Source organism: Pteropus medius, unplaced genomic scaffold (assembly GCF_902729225.1).
Source record: "Pteropus medius unplaced genomic scaffold, Ma_sr-lr_union100, whole genome shotgun sequence".
In the NCBI taxonomy this organism is placed as follows: Eukaryota; Metazoa; Chordata; class Mammalia; order Chiroptera; family Pteropodidae; genus Pteropus; species Pteropus medius.
In genome coordinates this window covers 7345871-7358391 of record NW_024347791.1, presented here as the reverse complement: position 1 = coordinate 7358391, position 12521 = coordinate 7345871, and the positions used below count along the sequence as shown (strand labels likewise).

The window sequence follows — 12521 nt, the reverse complement described above, 5'->3', positions numbered from 1 at the left end:
CTTGGTAAAGATTTGAGCCCAGGTCAGGGCCCATAATAAAGGTTGAGAAGGAGGAGCAGTGAAACCCTACTGATTGGCGTAGGCTGTTCCAGCCGATGAGTTCAAGTTCTAACGGGTAGACATCAGACCAGAGCCACCTCTCCTGTGTGGGAGCCTTTCGCGTGGATTAGAGAAGCCACACGTTGGGGAGACATACCAGGAGCAGATGTCCCTTTCTCTGGACACACAGAATGGGGACTAGAGCACAGCTGGGTTTCAGCCCCACTCACTCCCATGCCCAGGTGCTCCTGAGCAGAGTACATGGGACATGAGCATGAATTAGACAGTTGCCAACTCCTGGTAGTCAGTGTCCCCTCCCTCAGCTTGAAGCACCCACCTGACTCCCCTGGCCAAACAGTGGGGTCAACTGATGATTTTCACATGTGCAACTGATTTGACTCCAAAGCCATCATCAAACACCTCCTGGGGTCTTGGGGCTGAGCCCAGGTGGAGAGGAGCAAGGATTGGGTATAAATGGGAGTGGGCAGGAGCTCAGCTTCCTCACAAACGAACCTTTACCAACCAAGGGGAGAAAAGACCTGAGCACCCAGAAGGCGAGGGACCAAATAAGGTGACAAAGTTTTTTAAACATCAAGTTATCTTGACAACAAAGATGTGATACGTAGGAGATCCCAGCTCTAGACAGAAGCGTGCCAAACACGCTAACATATAAGATGGCAAATATCATATAGAATAGATATTACCAGTCTAGAATCTTCTAATGTTCCTACTCCTGTTATGGAGTTCAGGCGTGAGAGCCAGCAGCCCTCTCTGTGAGTGACCCGTTTCCCTCTCCCCCCGGGCAGGCTGTCTGTAACTGTTTGCCGAAGTACACCGGAGACGGGAAAGACTGCTCGCTCATCAATACCTGCTTAACTGTGAGTCCGGCTTGGGGGCCGAGGCCCTCAGAGGTCAGGCCTGGGGTGCCGCCTCCCCCCTTCTAGGAGGTAGGGTGTTGGGGTGATCGCCTCAGAGCTGCTTTGGCCTTGAGGCTCATCTCTCCCTCCTGTTCCAGTCGTAATGTCATGAAAGTCCAGTCTCTGCTCCTGCCTTCACATGGCCTTCGCCTCTGTGTCTGTGACTTCTTTTCTGATGAGGGCCTGGTGGACTTAAGGCTCGTCTTATTCATCTAAGAGGGTCTCATCTCGAGATCCTTAATTATGTCTGCAAAGACTTTTTCTAAACAAGGTCACATTCACAGGTACCAGGGCTTAGGACGTGGACATACCTTTTGGGGGGCCACAATTCAACTCATTGCAAATGGGGAAGCGTGAAGGGCTTTGCCCAAGATCACCAAGCAAGCGCATGGCCCAGCCAGAACTTGAACCCACATCTCTCTGACTTGAAGGCCATACTCTTGGCCACTTCTTGTGCTGGTTCCTCCCACGAGGCGGTGACCCCAGAGGAAGCCCTGTCCAAACACTTCACTTTCCTTATTCATATCACTGTCCGCCTAAGAGCCTCCAGCTGTGGGCCTGAGAACAGGGCAGTCACCCATAATTAAAGCCCTTCCTCTCCAAGTGAGGTCCCTACTGTCCCCTTGTGTTGGTCTGGCAAACTCCTCAGGAGAAAAATGTCCCCGCATGAAATGATTGTGTAGGGATCACAAGGAAGAAGCTGCAGATAGCAGGGGGTTGGGATGTGGAGCTATTACAACTAGTACTATGGCCAGCTTTATTTTAATGGCGGTTCTTCCCGTGGCTATTTCTCAAGTACAAGAGCCATTAACTCGTGGCTGCTCTTCTTTGATCTGCATCTATGACTGGATTCTTTTCATGAAGAAAGGAAGTTTGTTTTCTTGCAAGATGGGCATGTTTTTACACTGATGAGTATGATTCAATAGAGAGAAGGAAATTGATACTGAAGGAGAGAAAATGGATTGTTACAGGAGAAAATTACATGAGTAGGTGACAGGGATGGGACCCAGAGCCCACTAGTGGAGAGGTGAGCCTCACCTAGGAGCAGGGGCAGCATTAGGTAGGTAGTCAGTCAATTAGTTGGTCAGTCAAGAAGGCAGTTTGTTAGTTTGTTAGTTCATTGGTTAGTTAGTTGGTTAGTCAATCAGTTACTTAGCCAGTCAATTAGTTAAGTCAGTTAGTGAGTCACTCATGGGCACCTGCCTCATGAGGCCCTTTACTATGAATTAATGAAAACGTTTATGCCTGGCCATGCTAAATAAATTATTAGTTCTGCGAAGACTGAGACCATGTGCATCTGTGTATCTGCTGGAAAACTGCACACAGCACAACACACATCTCGGTCGATGAGTGTTCACTAGCTACCAGGTGCCGCTTTAGGCACTGGGAATTTATCAGTGACCAAGCAGCAAAACCATTTAAAGAGCTTGCATTCGGAGGGGAAGAGATGGACACTTCATGTGTAAAGGATTAGTCAGTTAGTCGTTAGTTCACTTGTTAAATAAGGAAAGCAGAGTTGTGAGTTCAGGCCCAAGTAGGTATGAACTTCAGGACAAGAAGATGAGGAGGCTCTTATCTGTCTATTTTCTCGTTGAGGTATGAGTTGAGCTCATCAGTTGAGAGTGAAGGACAGTGATTGAGAGTTGAGGAGAGAGGCAAAGGTGCGAAATGTCTTCTCCAGAGAGAGATAGGGGCACAGGGAAAACAGTGTTTACAGGAGACAGACATCTCTTCCATACGAGGTGAAGAGAGCTTTCAGGGAACAGGGGGAGGCCATTGGGAGTTTGCTTATGGCAGTGAGTTTCAGAAGGCACTGGGATGGGAGGTCAGATCACAGGTGTATAGAGCACCATGGAGGGGAGTGTCCGCGTGGTAGGAGGTGACCTCGGGCCTCTGCTGTTGACTGAGATAAACAGAAAAGTGGGACAAGAGGGGATTCATCTTGATGGTCTTAGAGTATGCGGGGTATTGGGACAAGTAAAATCCAGGGTATGTAGCTGGAAGATCTGGGGACCATGGGAGGTGGTTAATAGTCTTGCAGGAATCAGCTTTTCTGAACAGCTCACTGAGCTGTGGCAGCTTGAGGCAGGAATCTAGGATTGTAGGTCCCTCTTGGACTGAAATATCATGATCCACAAATAATTTTGGAACAGCGATTGGGAGGGAAGGAAGATTTTGCAGCCAGCCTGTAAGACTTCTTGCTTGGGCTTGCAGAGAGCTTCTTGGTGTTCCGAAGGATGTCGGCTTTGAACCATACTTTGCTTTGTTTATATTTTAGGTCTTTGCCCCATCATCCACTATTAATAAGCTTTTGAGGACAAGGACAATGTTTCGTATCTATTTTATGCCAACTGCCTTCTAGCTGATGACTTACCGTTACTATGATGGGGTTGGAGTTTAGCCTAAAGCTAGGAAGAGTCAAATGAGATTGGAGCCTTTCTTGTTAACCCCAGGTGCCGAGAAAGTTCCCATTTGGCAACTCTGGGCTTATCTATACAGAACTGAAGATCTGCTCAAACGGACCTGCCATCTTGGGATGTGAGGCTGGGTGAATAAGGCAACCCTTGCAACTGTAGGGAATTGGAAAGCAAGTTCAGGAAGAAGGCAAATAATGCAAAGCGGCCCATTAGAGAGCGAGACCAAAAATAAATTTCAGTACAGAATTGCTTTGTGAATATTGGCAGAGCTGGCAAACTAACTGGTCTGACTTTCATCCCCCACCCATGGGAAATTTTGCCAGAAAAACGGTGGCTGTAGTGAATTTGCTATCTGCAATCACACTGGACAAGAAGAAAGGACCTGCACTTGCAAGCCGAACTACATTGGGGACGGGTTTACCTGCCGTGGCAACATCCACCAGGTAACACAAGCCGGGCGTGTTCCCGTAAAGTAAACTCTACTTCCCTCACATGCTAAGAACCCAGGTCTCTGAGAAATGTGCATAAGTTTTATAACACGGAAGTTCTGGAACAGTGTGAAAGACCATTCTTACATAAATTGGTGATGAAAAGAAATTTTGTTTACCCCTGGAAATTCACTTGACCTGGAAGGTGGTGATTCAGATCAATGGTTCCAGATTCAGAAACACCTGGGTTTGAATTCAGCTCTGCCAATTAGTAATGTGACTTTGAGCAGATTATATCACCTTTCTATGCATCAGTTTTCTAACCTGTAAAAGAAAATAATAATGGTACAAACCCCATCAGGTTGTTTCAAGACTTAAATGAGATAATGTGTGTAATGGACACAGAGCACATGGACATTAATTGCTGTTGGAGTGTGTACGTGTGTGTGTGTGTGTGTGTGCGTGCACGCGCGCACCTATCCTGGTCATAGAGGATGAGGTGGTACGATATGTGTCGATTTCTATCTGTTATAAAATAAATGTTCCATTATTTGGTTTTAAAAGGGACTAGAGTATTCTGGCTGTTCTTGTTAATAGAAAAACTAAACCTGCCATAAACGTATAACTCAATTTTTTTATATTTGAACTTTCAAAAATACTCTTAAAGCTCAGATGCTTCTGGAAATGGCCGAACCTTTCTTTGATAAATCAGATGGTTTATCCAGAAAGGTTTTGGAGCTCACGGCTTGTCCATGTAGTCATCCTTAACATCAGTTGTAAGCCTATTGATGGGGCTGGAAAAGGCCCATTGTTGCAGATTTGCAGTTGAAAGCATGGTGGCTGCTTTCCATCTTAGGGCAGTTGTCCTGAATTAACCCTGTGTTGTTCTTGTGTGCAATTTGCAGATATTAAGTGAACCTGCCCTGTCTTTGTTTCTAGGAGCTCCCCAAGAACCCAAAAACTTCCCAGTATTTCTTCCAGTTGCTGGTAAGAATATGTGTGTCTGTCTCACTATAAGAACTGGGTCTCAAGCCATACAGGATAAACCTGTAGCCTCTCAAATAGATGGGGGTAGAAGAAAGTCTGAGAATCTGGATTTCTGGAATAGGTTCTGTGTTGGTCATTTGTGAACTTCTCAGGCCTCAAGTGGACAGCATGAAAGAATGAAAAACTGTTCCACTGGCCCATTCTACACATGAGAATGTGGTACGTGAAAAAACTGCCATCATACCAGTAGAGAAAAGAAGTATTGCTGGGGCAATTGGTTTACTCTTTGAGTGAAAATATTCTGTTAGATCTTTCTGCACATCGCACATCCGAATAAGTTCTAGATATATTGAAGAATAAAGATAAAAATCTAGAGGAATGCAATCTAGAAGAAAATATAAGTAACCATAGGATCTCAGTGTTGGCAAGAAGACAACCAAAAATAACAGGGGTCACTTCTCCGTGGTAGGATTATGGGTAGTTGTTTTCTTATTTATACTGCATTTTTGAATCTTTAGTATAATAAGCATGTGCTATTTTTATAACCAGATAAAAATAAACATTATTTCAATGACAAAGAATCGGAATGGATTTGAATCTAAGACTCAATAAAACGTAGATTCTCCCCATCCATTGTTCATTCCCCTCTGCCACAATCCGCTCTATTTGTCTGAGCCCCTGCCTGTATTTATGTTAAGTATGTGACACGTGGCCCCTGCCTTTCTTCCCATAGGAACATTCTGTACGGGACCTGGTTGGTTCAGGCCCCTTCACCGTTTTTGCACCTTTATCTGCAGCCTTTGATGAGGAACCCCGGGTAAGCATGAAGCTTAGGCAGGCGGATGAGGTCTGGGACTGGAACACAGTCTTTGGGTGTCACCCTGGAACCAAAGGTGGAGACATTGCTGGGCAGGAGGAATCGGCTGCAGCAATGGAAGGGGCTGCTTCTTAGCATAGGGACCCCTATCAGGGGAAGCATTCAAGTGGATTTGGGGTAACCACTGGCCAGAGACCCTCTAAAGGAAATTCCTAAATAGAGTAGGAGGTTGGAAAAGACTCACAATTCTTAAATGATCCAAACTTCCCAAAAGAGGCAAAACCCCCCCAAAAAAAAACAAAAACAAACAAACAAAACAAATGGGAATGCTAGATTAAAGGGATTTAAATAGGTTCTTTCGGGACTTATCAGAGCCTTTACTATCCTGACATTTATTAGGACTCTTCATGCTGGATTGCCCATTAATATATATTAATGCAGCACACATTATTGAGTATGCCAGACACTGTTTCTGGTGCCTGGTCTAGAATAACTCATTTCATCTTCATGACAATCCTGTGAGCTGAGTGTTATTATTATCCTCATTTTATAATTGAAGACACTGAGAGAAGTGACTTTCCCAAGGTCACATGACTAGCAAATGGCGGTGGAAGAACTCAAACATGACCCCAAAGCCTGCGTTTTTAACCACCGCACACAATGCCTCTCTATGCATATATTTTGGACACCGGCAAAGCAAGGACACCAGCATTTTTCACAAGAAAACTTTTTTCAAGTAGCATCTCACAGGACCCGGGGTCCTTGCCACATGTATTATGAAGTGCTGAACCAAAGGAACCCCAAGTTCCCTTCCGAGATTCTACAGTGGAAACAGGAAAGAAGTAGGGCCACTTTCTCCCCCTTGCCTGAACAGTCTCTCATCTGTAACCCCGACCACAAGCCAAATCTGACTCCAACGTCTGAGGGTCCAGGCGGAGAGAGAGATGTCGGGGCGGGGAGGAAGGAAGGAAGGAAGGGAGATGCATGGAGTAGAGGGCAGGAAAAGGGACTGAGAGCAAAAGGCTCCTAGCTCTGGAGGGAAACCTTCGATCTTCTATTACAGATTAAAGACTGGGACAAACAGGGCCTAATGCCCCAGGTTCTTCGGTATCATGTGATTGCCTGCCACCAGCTGCTCCTGGAAAACCTGAAATCGACCCCAAACGCCACTTCTCTCCAAGGGGAGTCAATCGTCATCTCCGTCTCTCAGGTAAGAGAGGCCACTTCAGGAAGGTGCCCATTTTCCTTGGGCCTTCTTTTTTCTCCTCTTCCTTAGAGTAACACCAGTAATAACAAAAATAATAATAACAATAACAACAAGCCAGGTACTAAATGTTTGATATGTACTAACTTATTTAATTTTCAAAATAATCCCATAATTTAGATACTATTATTTTCTCCAATTTACAAATTAGAAAACTGAGCTCAGAGAAATTAAGTAACTTGTCCAAGGTCCCACAGCAAGTAGATAGTGGAGCTGGAATTCAGACTCAGAAGAAGGCAGCTTCAGGTGGTCAAGTGGAAAGGCTTCTGGCCGCACTGGTCAGAAACTGGAAAGAGATGAAAGCTTTTGATCAAAGCCACTTGACCAGGCTGGTCTATTCCCTCCCACAACATAGAAACAAATAGTGGCTATAGAATTCATTGCAAAGAGAAAAAAAAGCATGTGCTGGGAGAAGAGGGGAGGGTTGATGGTGTAGAGAACACATGCGAACAAGAAGCCCATTTTAATCTGCTTGTCTTTTCATATTTAAGAATCATAGTGAAATGACTGTTTTGCTATTAACTTCTCCAGGTGAAACTTAACGTTCTTGTCTCAATTTCCTTTTCATAATCATAATTTAAAATGTGGGGAAAAGGGGTGAAGGGTTAAAGAAGTACGAATTAGTAGTTGGTCATGGGGATGGGGAGCACAGCATAGGAAATGCAGTCGGCATTAATGTGTTGGCTCGGTAGAGAGCCAGAGAAGAGAAAGAGCAATCAAGGGGAACATTTTATAAACTACGTAAATGTCTAACCAATGTACTGTGTACATGAAACTAATAAAATAAATTCTTTTCAAATGTGCTAAAATCGGACCTTTGGAGTTCGCACACAACTCTACTTAAACATTCACTTTTATAACAGTTTAATACGTTGGTGAATATTCCAAAAGAAGGAATTTTGTGTCTATTTCTATTCACACATTTTTTATTTTCTTTTTTGGTTGATTTCAGGACACTGTGTATATAAATAATAAAGCTAAGATCATATCCAGTGATATCATCAGTACCAATGGAATCATCCATATCATAGACAAAGTGCTGTCACCTCAAAACATGCTTATCACCCCTCAAGATGCCTCCGGAAGGATTCTGGTGAGTGAACTCACTGTCATGCTCTCAGCCCAGAGAGACTCATAATACCAATAACTTATTATCTCAATTCTGATTTTGAGGCATTGTTTTAAGACATTTTAATTTTGCTGCTTCGATTTCAAGCTAATAACAACATTTACTAAAAGCCTAATAAATGTTGTTATTAATAAGAAGTAAATAAGCTTATTTTAAATAGATAAATAGATTTTATCAGTTTTTCTTTAGTGCACACAAGGGCAGGTGGTCTTGAATAAATTTGGGAGATGGAGAAATTGCATAGATGGATATTAGATAGATAGATAGATAGATAGATAGATAGATATCACTAAAACTAAACCTGGAGTAAACCTCCTTCTCAACATACAGAAGAAGACAAGTTTAATTTTTATTGTTATGTATTCGTATTGGCCAGGTACTTTCTTGCAGACAAGAGAATCCACTATACCTAACTTAAACAAAATGAGTTTCTTAAGTTATTAACATCCCAGATCTCTTGGAAAGCCATCTAAATTAGCCTAATTCAAATGCTGCACAGCTGGCAACAAAGCAGCCCAGGGACACCTGCACAGGCAGGACACCTGACTTCCCCACAGGGCTGTCCCAGCTGTAACAGTTCTGCCAGTGCCACCTGTCGCCAGTCTCACCACCTAGGACACAGGGCTCTGGACACCAGATGCCTCCACCATTGTGCTTGTCAGAAGATCTGATCTCCCTGCCAGCGGCCGCTGTCACCTCCTGTTGTTCCTTTCCACTAATGTCTTGTAGAAGTGCTTCTCCTTGGTGGACCTTATATCACCTATGGGGCTCTAGCTGCAAGGCAGTCTGGGAAAATGTAGTGCTTAGCCTTCCAGCCTCTGTACAGAAAGACAAGGGTACAATGGAGCTGAAGTGGGTGCCAGTGAGCCAATCAGCAGTACCTACCATGTCATCTTTTCCTTATTGTACTAAGTTGATCTTTCATTAAAGTGCTTTGTGAACTATATGAGAAAAGGTATCATTCCCATTCTTATTATCTTTGCAGCAAAACCTTACGACAGTGGCAATAAACCATGGCTACATCAAATTTAACAACTTAATACAGGTAAAAACCTGGGAGAAAAGTTATCTCAGGGGATAATCTACATAAAGAGGTTTGGTTGGGGGAGGGTTTTTTGTTTGCTTTTGTTTTTTGTTATTGTTTTGGTTTGTTTGTGGCGCCAGCCAGCCATTGTGGGATCTGTACGGGGAAGTCCTAATTTCCTAGAGAACAAAGTCATTCTCTGCCGCTCGGTTCCCAAAATGGTGCGTGATTTGTTCAGCTATAGAGTTAGAACCTGAAGTATGTGAGGCCGGAAAAGAAATTAGGACATGTTCAGTCCCTGAACTATTAGGATAGTTCAGTCCCTGAACTATCATCTGGAACTATCACCTCCATTATAGCGGTAAAAGCTGAGGTGGAGAGCCAGGGAATCTGTGCCTGTGAGGCAAGTAGAAATTGCATTTAAAACCTTATCTTTCTGACTTCAGACACCGTTCCCATGAGTAGAGTAGAGAAACTTCTTGTTAAAACAAAGACTGCTGAGCAGAATCGGAGAATAACTGGGTTCTTCTCCTGCTGCCCCAAAAGTCCCCAGACAGGCCCCGAATGGCACACTTTATGAACCTCTGTGGAGACCCATGATTTCCAAAATCATCTGAGGCTCAGGCTCTCTGGGGAGCTTTTTAGAAATGGAGATTTCAAGGTGCTCAAAGTGCAGATCTCCAGGGATGTTACAGACAAGTAATCTTTGCCCACCTACCCACTCCCAAAACTTTATAGTCACCCCCACACCTGGGCATCACAGCCTTTCACAGCAATGTAGGAAACTTCTCTGTGGCTCAGTTAAAGGAACTAATAAAGCCTACTTCTCAGTGTTAGAAAATCACAAGAAAAAATGTATATGGTGCACTCGAGTTGTAGAAGGCTCTCAGAATGATCCCTCCCCACTCATCCGGCAATTTCTTTCTTGAGTCTGTGTGATCTAGAAATCTTATAAAAATACATAAGTATCTCAACATTGGGAGGTTTCACTTTTTTAAATGAAATATGAGAACAAAGCTAAAAGGGACTTCCAGAAATTAAAACATCTGGGCGGGAATAGCAACAACAACAACAACAAAAAACGATATTTGTTCAGGTTTATTTTCCTATTAACAAAAGCCCAGAATTTGACTTCTTTTCTAAGTTTTCTTAGAAAACTTAGGGAGTGAGTGGCTAGAGTGCACTGGGCCTCTAGTTTCTGGGGCAGGCACAAAGGGGGCCACCCCACTCCCCTTCCACCCTCCCCTCTGGCTGCCCTTGGTCCTCAGACAGACCCTCTGTCTCATGGCTGACTAGCTCCCTGTGTTTTAGGGTGCGGGCTTGCTGAGCATCATCTCTGATCCTATCCACACCCCCGTCACCCTCTTCTGGCCCACTGACCAAGCCCTCCAAGCCCTACCCGCTGAACAACGGGATTTCCTGTTCAATCAAGATAACAAGGACAAGCTGAAGGAGTATTTGAAGTTCCACGTGATCCGGGATGCCAAGGTATTCTGTTTCACACAGATGTGAGTGAGTTCCGGGAAGCTCCGGGGTGATCGATCCAGGAACTGCTGGTGTGTCTCCGCCTCCACAGAAGCTTCAGCGACCCCTGTCCCACTGTGTCCTCCTCTGACTGGCCATCGTTAATTGACCCCTGCAGGATACCACACCTGGTTCTGTTTCTCCAACCTACCTTTTTTTCTTTTTTTATTTCTAACTTTAACCAGTACCCAGGAGCAGCATTCTTTTCCCGGACAGCAGATCAGCTTTTCCTCTTCTCATCATTCATATGGCAAAATGGCTGCTGACCGCAGTTCCCATGTTTCTCCAGATGGCCTCCTTCTCTCTCAATTCCAAGATTTCTAGGCAAAGGACTGACTCACTCAGCTGTAACTAGTTGTTCATTCCTCAGCTGAGCTATTGTACTGTGCTTGATCAGGGAATCAAGATCTTGTAGGAACATGACAGCTCTCGCTGAAACCATGTCACTCTCAGTCCCCAACCAGGACCCGTGTTTCTCTCCAGGAGTGAGCCTGTCCCATCCAAGAATGTCAAATGTCCAAACTTTGCTTCATTCATAGGACCTATATTACTTTCCTAGGGCTGCTGTACCAAATTACTACAAACTAGGCAGCTTGAAACAACAGAAGTTTATTCTCTGAGGCTGGAAGTCTGACACAGTGGTTCCTTCTCAAGATTCTGAGGGAAAACCCGTTCCCTGCTCCTCTCCCAGGGTCTGGTGGTTGCCGCAAATCTTTGGTGTTCCTTGGCTTGTAGACGCCTCCACCAGTCTCTGCCTATGTTGTCACGTAGCTGTCTTCTCCCTGTGTGTTTCTGTGTCTTCACACAGCATTGTCCTCGTCTTTCTTCTCATAAGGACGCAAGTCCTATTGGATTACGGGCCCACTCTACTCCATTATGACTTTATCTTAACCAATTACATCTGCGATGATCTTATTTCTAAGTAAGGTCACATTCTGAAGTAGTGGGGGTCAGGACTCCAATAATACTTGTGGAGGGATATAATTCAACCCATAACAGTACCCATGTCATCTTCCTAACACACTCATCCTGTCATTGGCTCCGTATACCAAGATAGCATCTTCCATGGACTCCCAAGCATAGATGGGGGCTGAAGGGTGACTGAACACAGTCCAGCTGGTGGAGAGTTTCCCTACAGAAAGAATTTCCAGCTTCCTAGAAGGCTTGTGATTATGGTACCTTTTGATTATGTCTACCGTCATTATAAACCTGGAATCATTAGAACTCTTGGAAAGACTTGTATCTAAATTTGATTTGCCGGCAAAGCTCCTTTGGGCCCTTCTTCCGTCCAAATTTGGGGTATTCATGTGGCACCCTCATTCCTACAGGTTTCAGCGGCGGATCTCCCTAGATCTACTGCTTGGAAGACCCTGCAAGGTTCAGAGCTGAGTGTGAAGTGCGGAGCTGGCAGTGACATTGTGAGTACTGTCACCCAGGTGGAGGTTGGGAACACATTATCGACATTCTCCAACCACTGCCCCTTCAAGGAAATGTTCATTTTTCCTCTGCGACAGCAAACTCTTTTCCCTCACTGCCTTGAGGGGTGTTTCCCCTGAGAGTAAACAAGTAAATATGAAAAACCTGATAAATCCTGGCCAGCCTAAGCCCTGGGAAGAAGTGTCAGGAAGCCCACACCCCTTACGCTCATGGAGGGCAATTTTTAGTTGGTGGTTTTAGTGTTTTGTTTTGTTTTGTTCCAGTGTGAGACACTTCCCTGAAGCAGGAAAGTGCATTTCTTTTTTCCTTCCCAGCCCCTCCGTGGCCTCATCTCCAGCCCTCTCTTGGCAGTCCGAGAGAACCAGCTCCGGGTTCCACCTTCCCAGATCAGCCAACAAATTTGCAATTTCCACCTTCCCTGGCTAGTTCCTGAACAATTTTACCTTCCTATACTTCTGTATGATGAATGGATCTGATAGGATAGTAGTAGCTACATCCTATATCTTGCATATAATGGAAAACCCAAAATGATAGTGGC

General features: G+C 44.5%; 1 protein-coding gene across 1 annotated transcript in view; it reads left to right on the top strand.

Annotated features, from left to right (window-relative positions):
• Positions 1-12521, top strand: part of STAB2 (stabilin 2) — a 136989-nt gene that overhangs the window by 98104 nt on the left and 26364 nt on the right. The window contains exons 49-52 of the mRNA XM_039877947.1: positions 7822-7962; positions 8984-9043; positions 10334-10510; positions 11875-11964. Of these exons, the coding sequence (XP_039733881.1) occupies positions 7822-7962; positions 8984-9043; positions 10334-10510; positions 11875-11964 (468 nt within the window). The remainder of the gene's footprint in view (positions 1-7821; positions 7963-8983; positions 9044-10333; positions 10511-11874; positions 11965-12521) is intronic.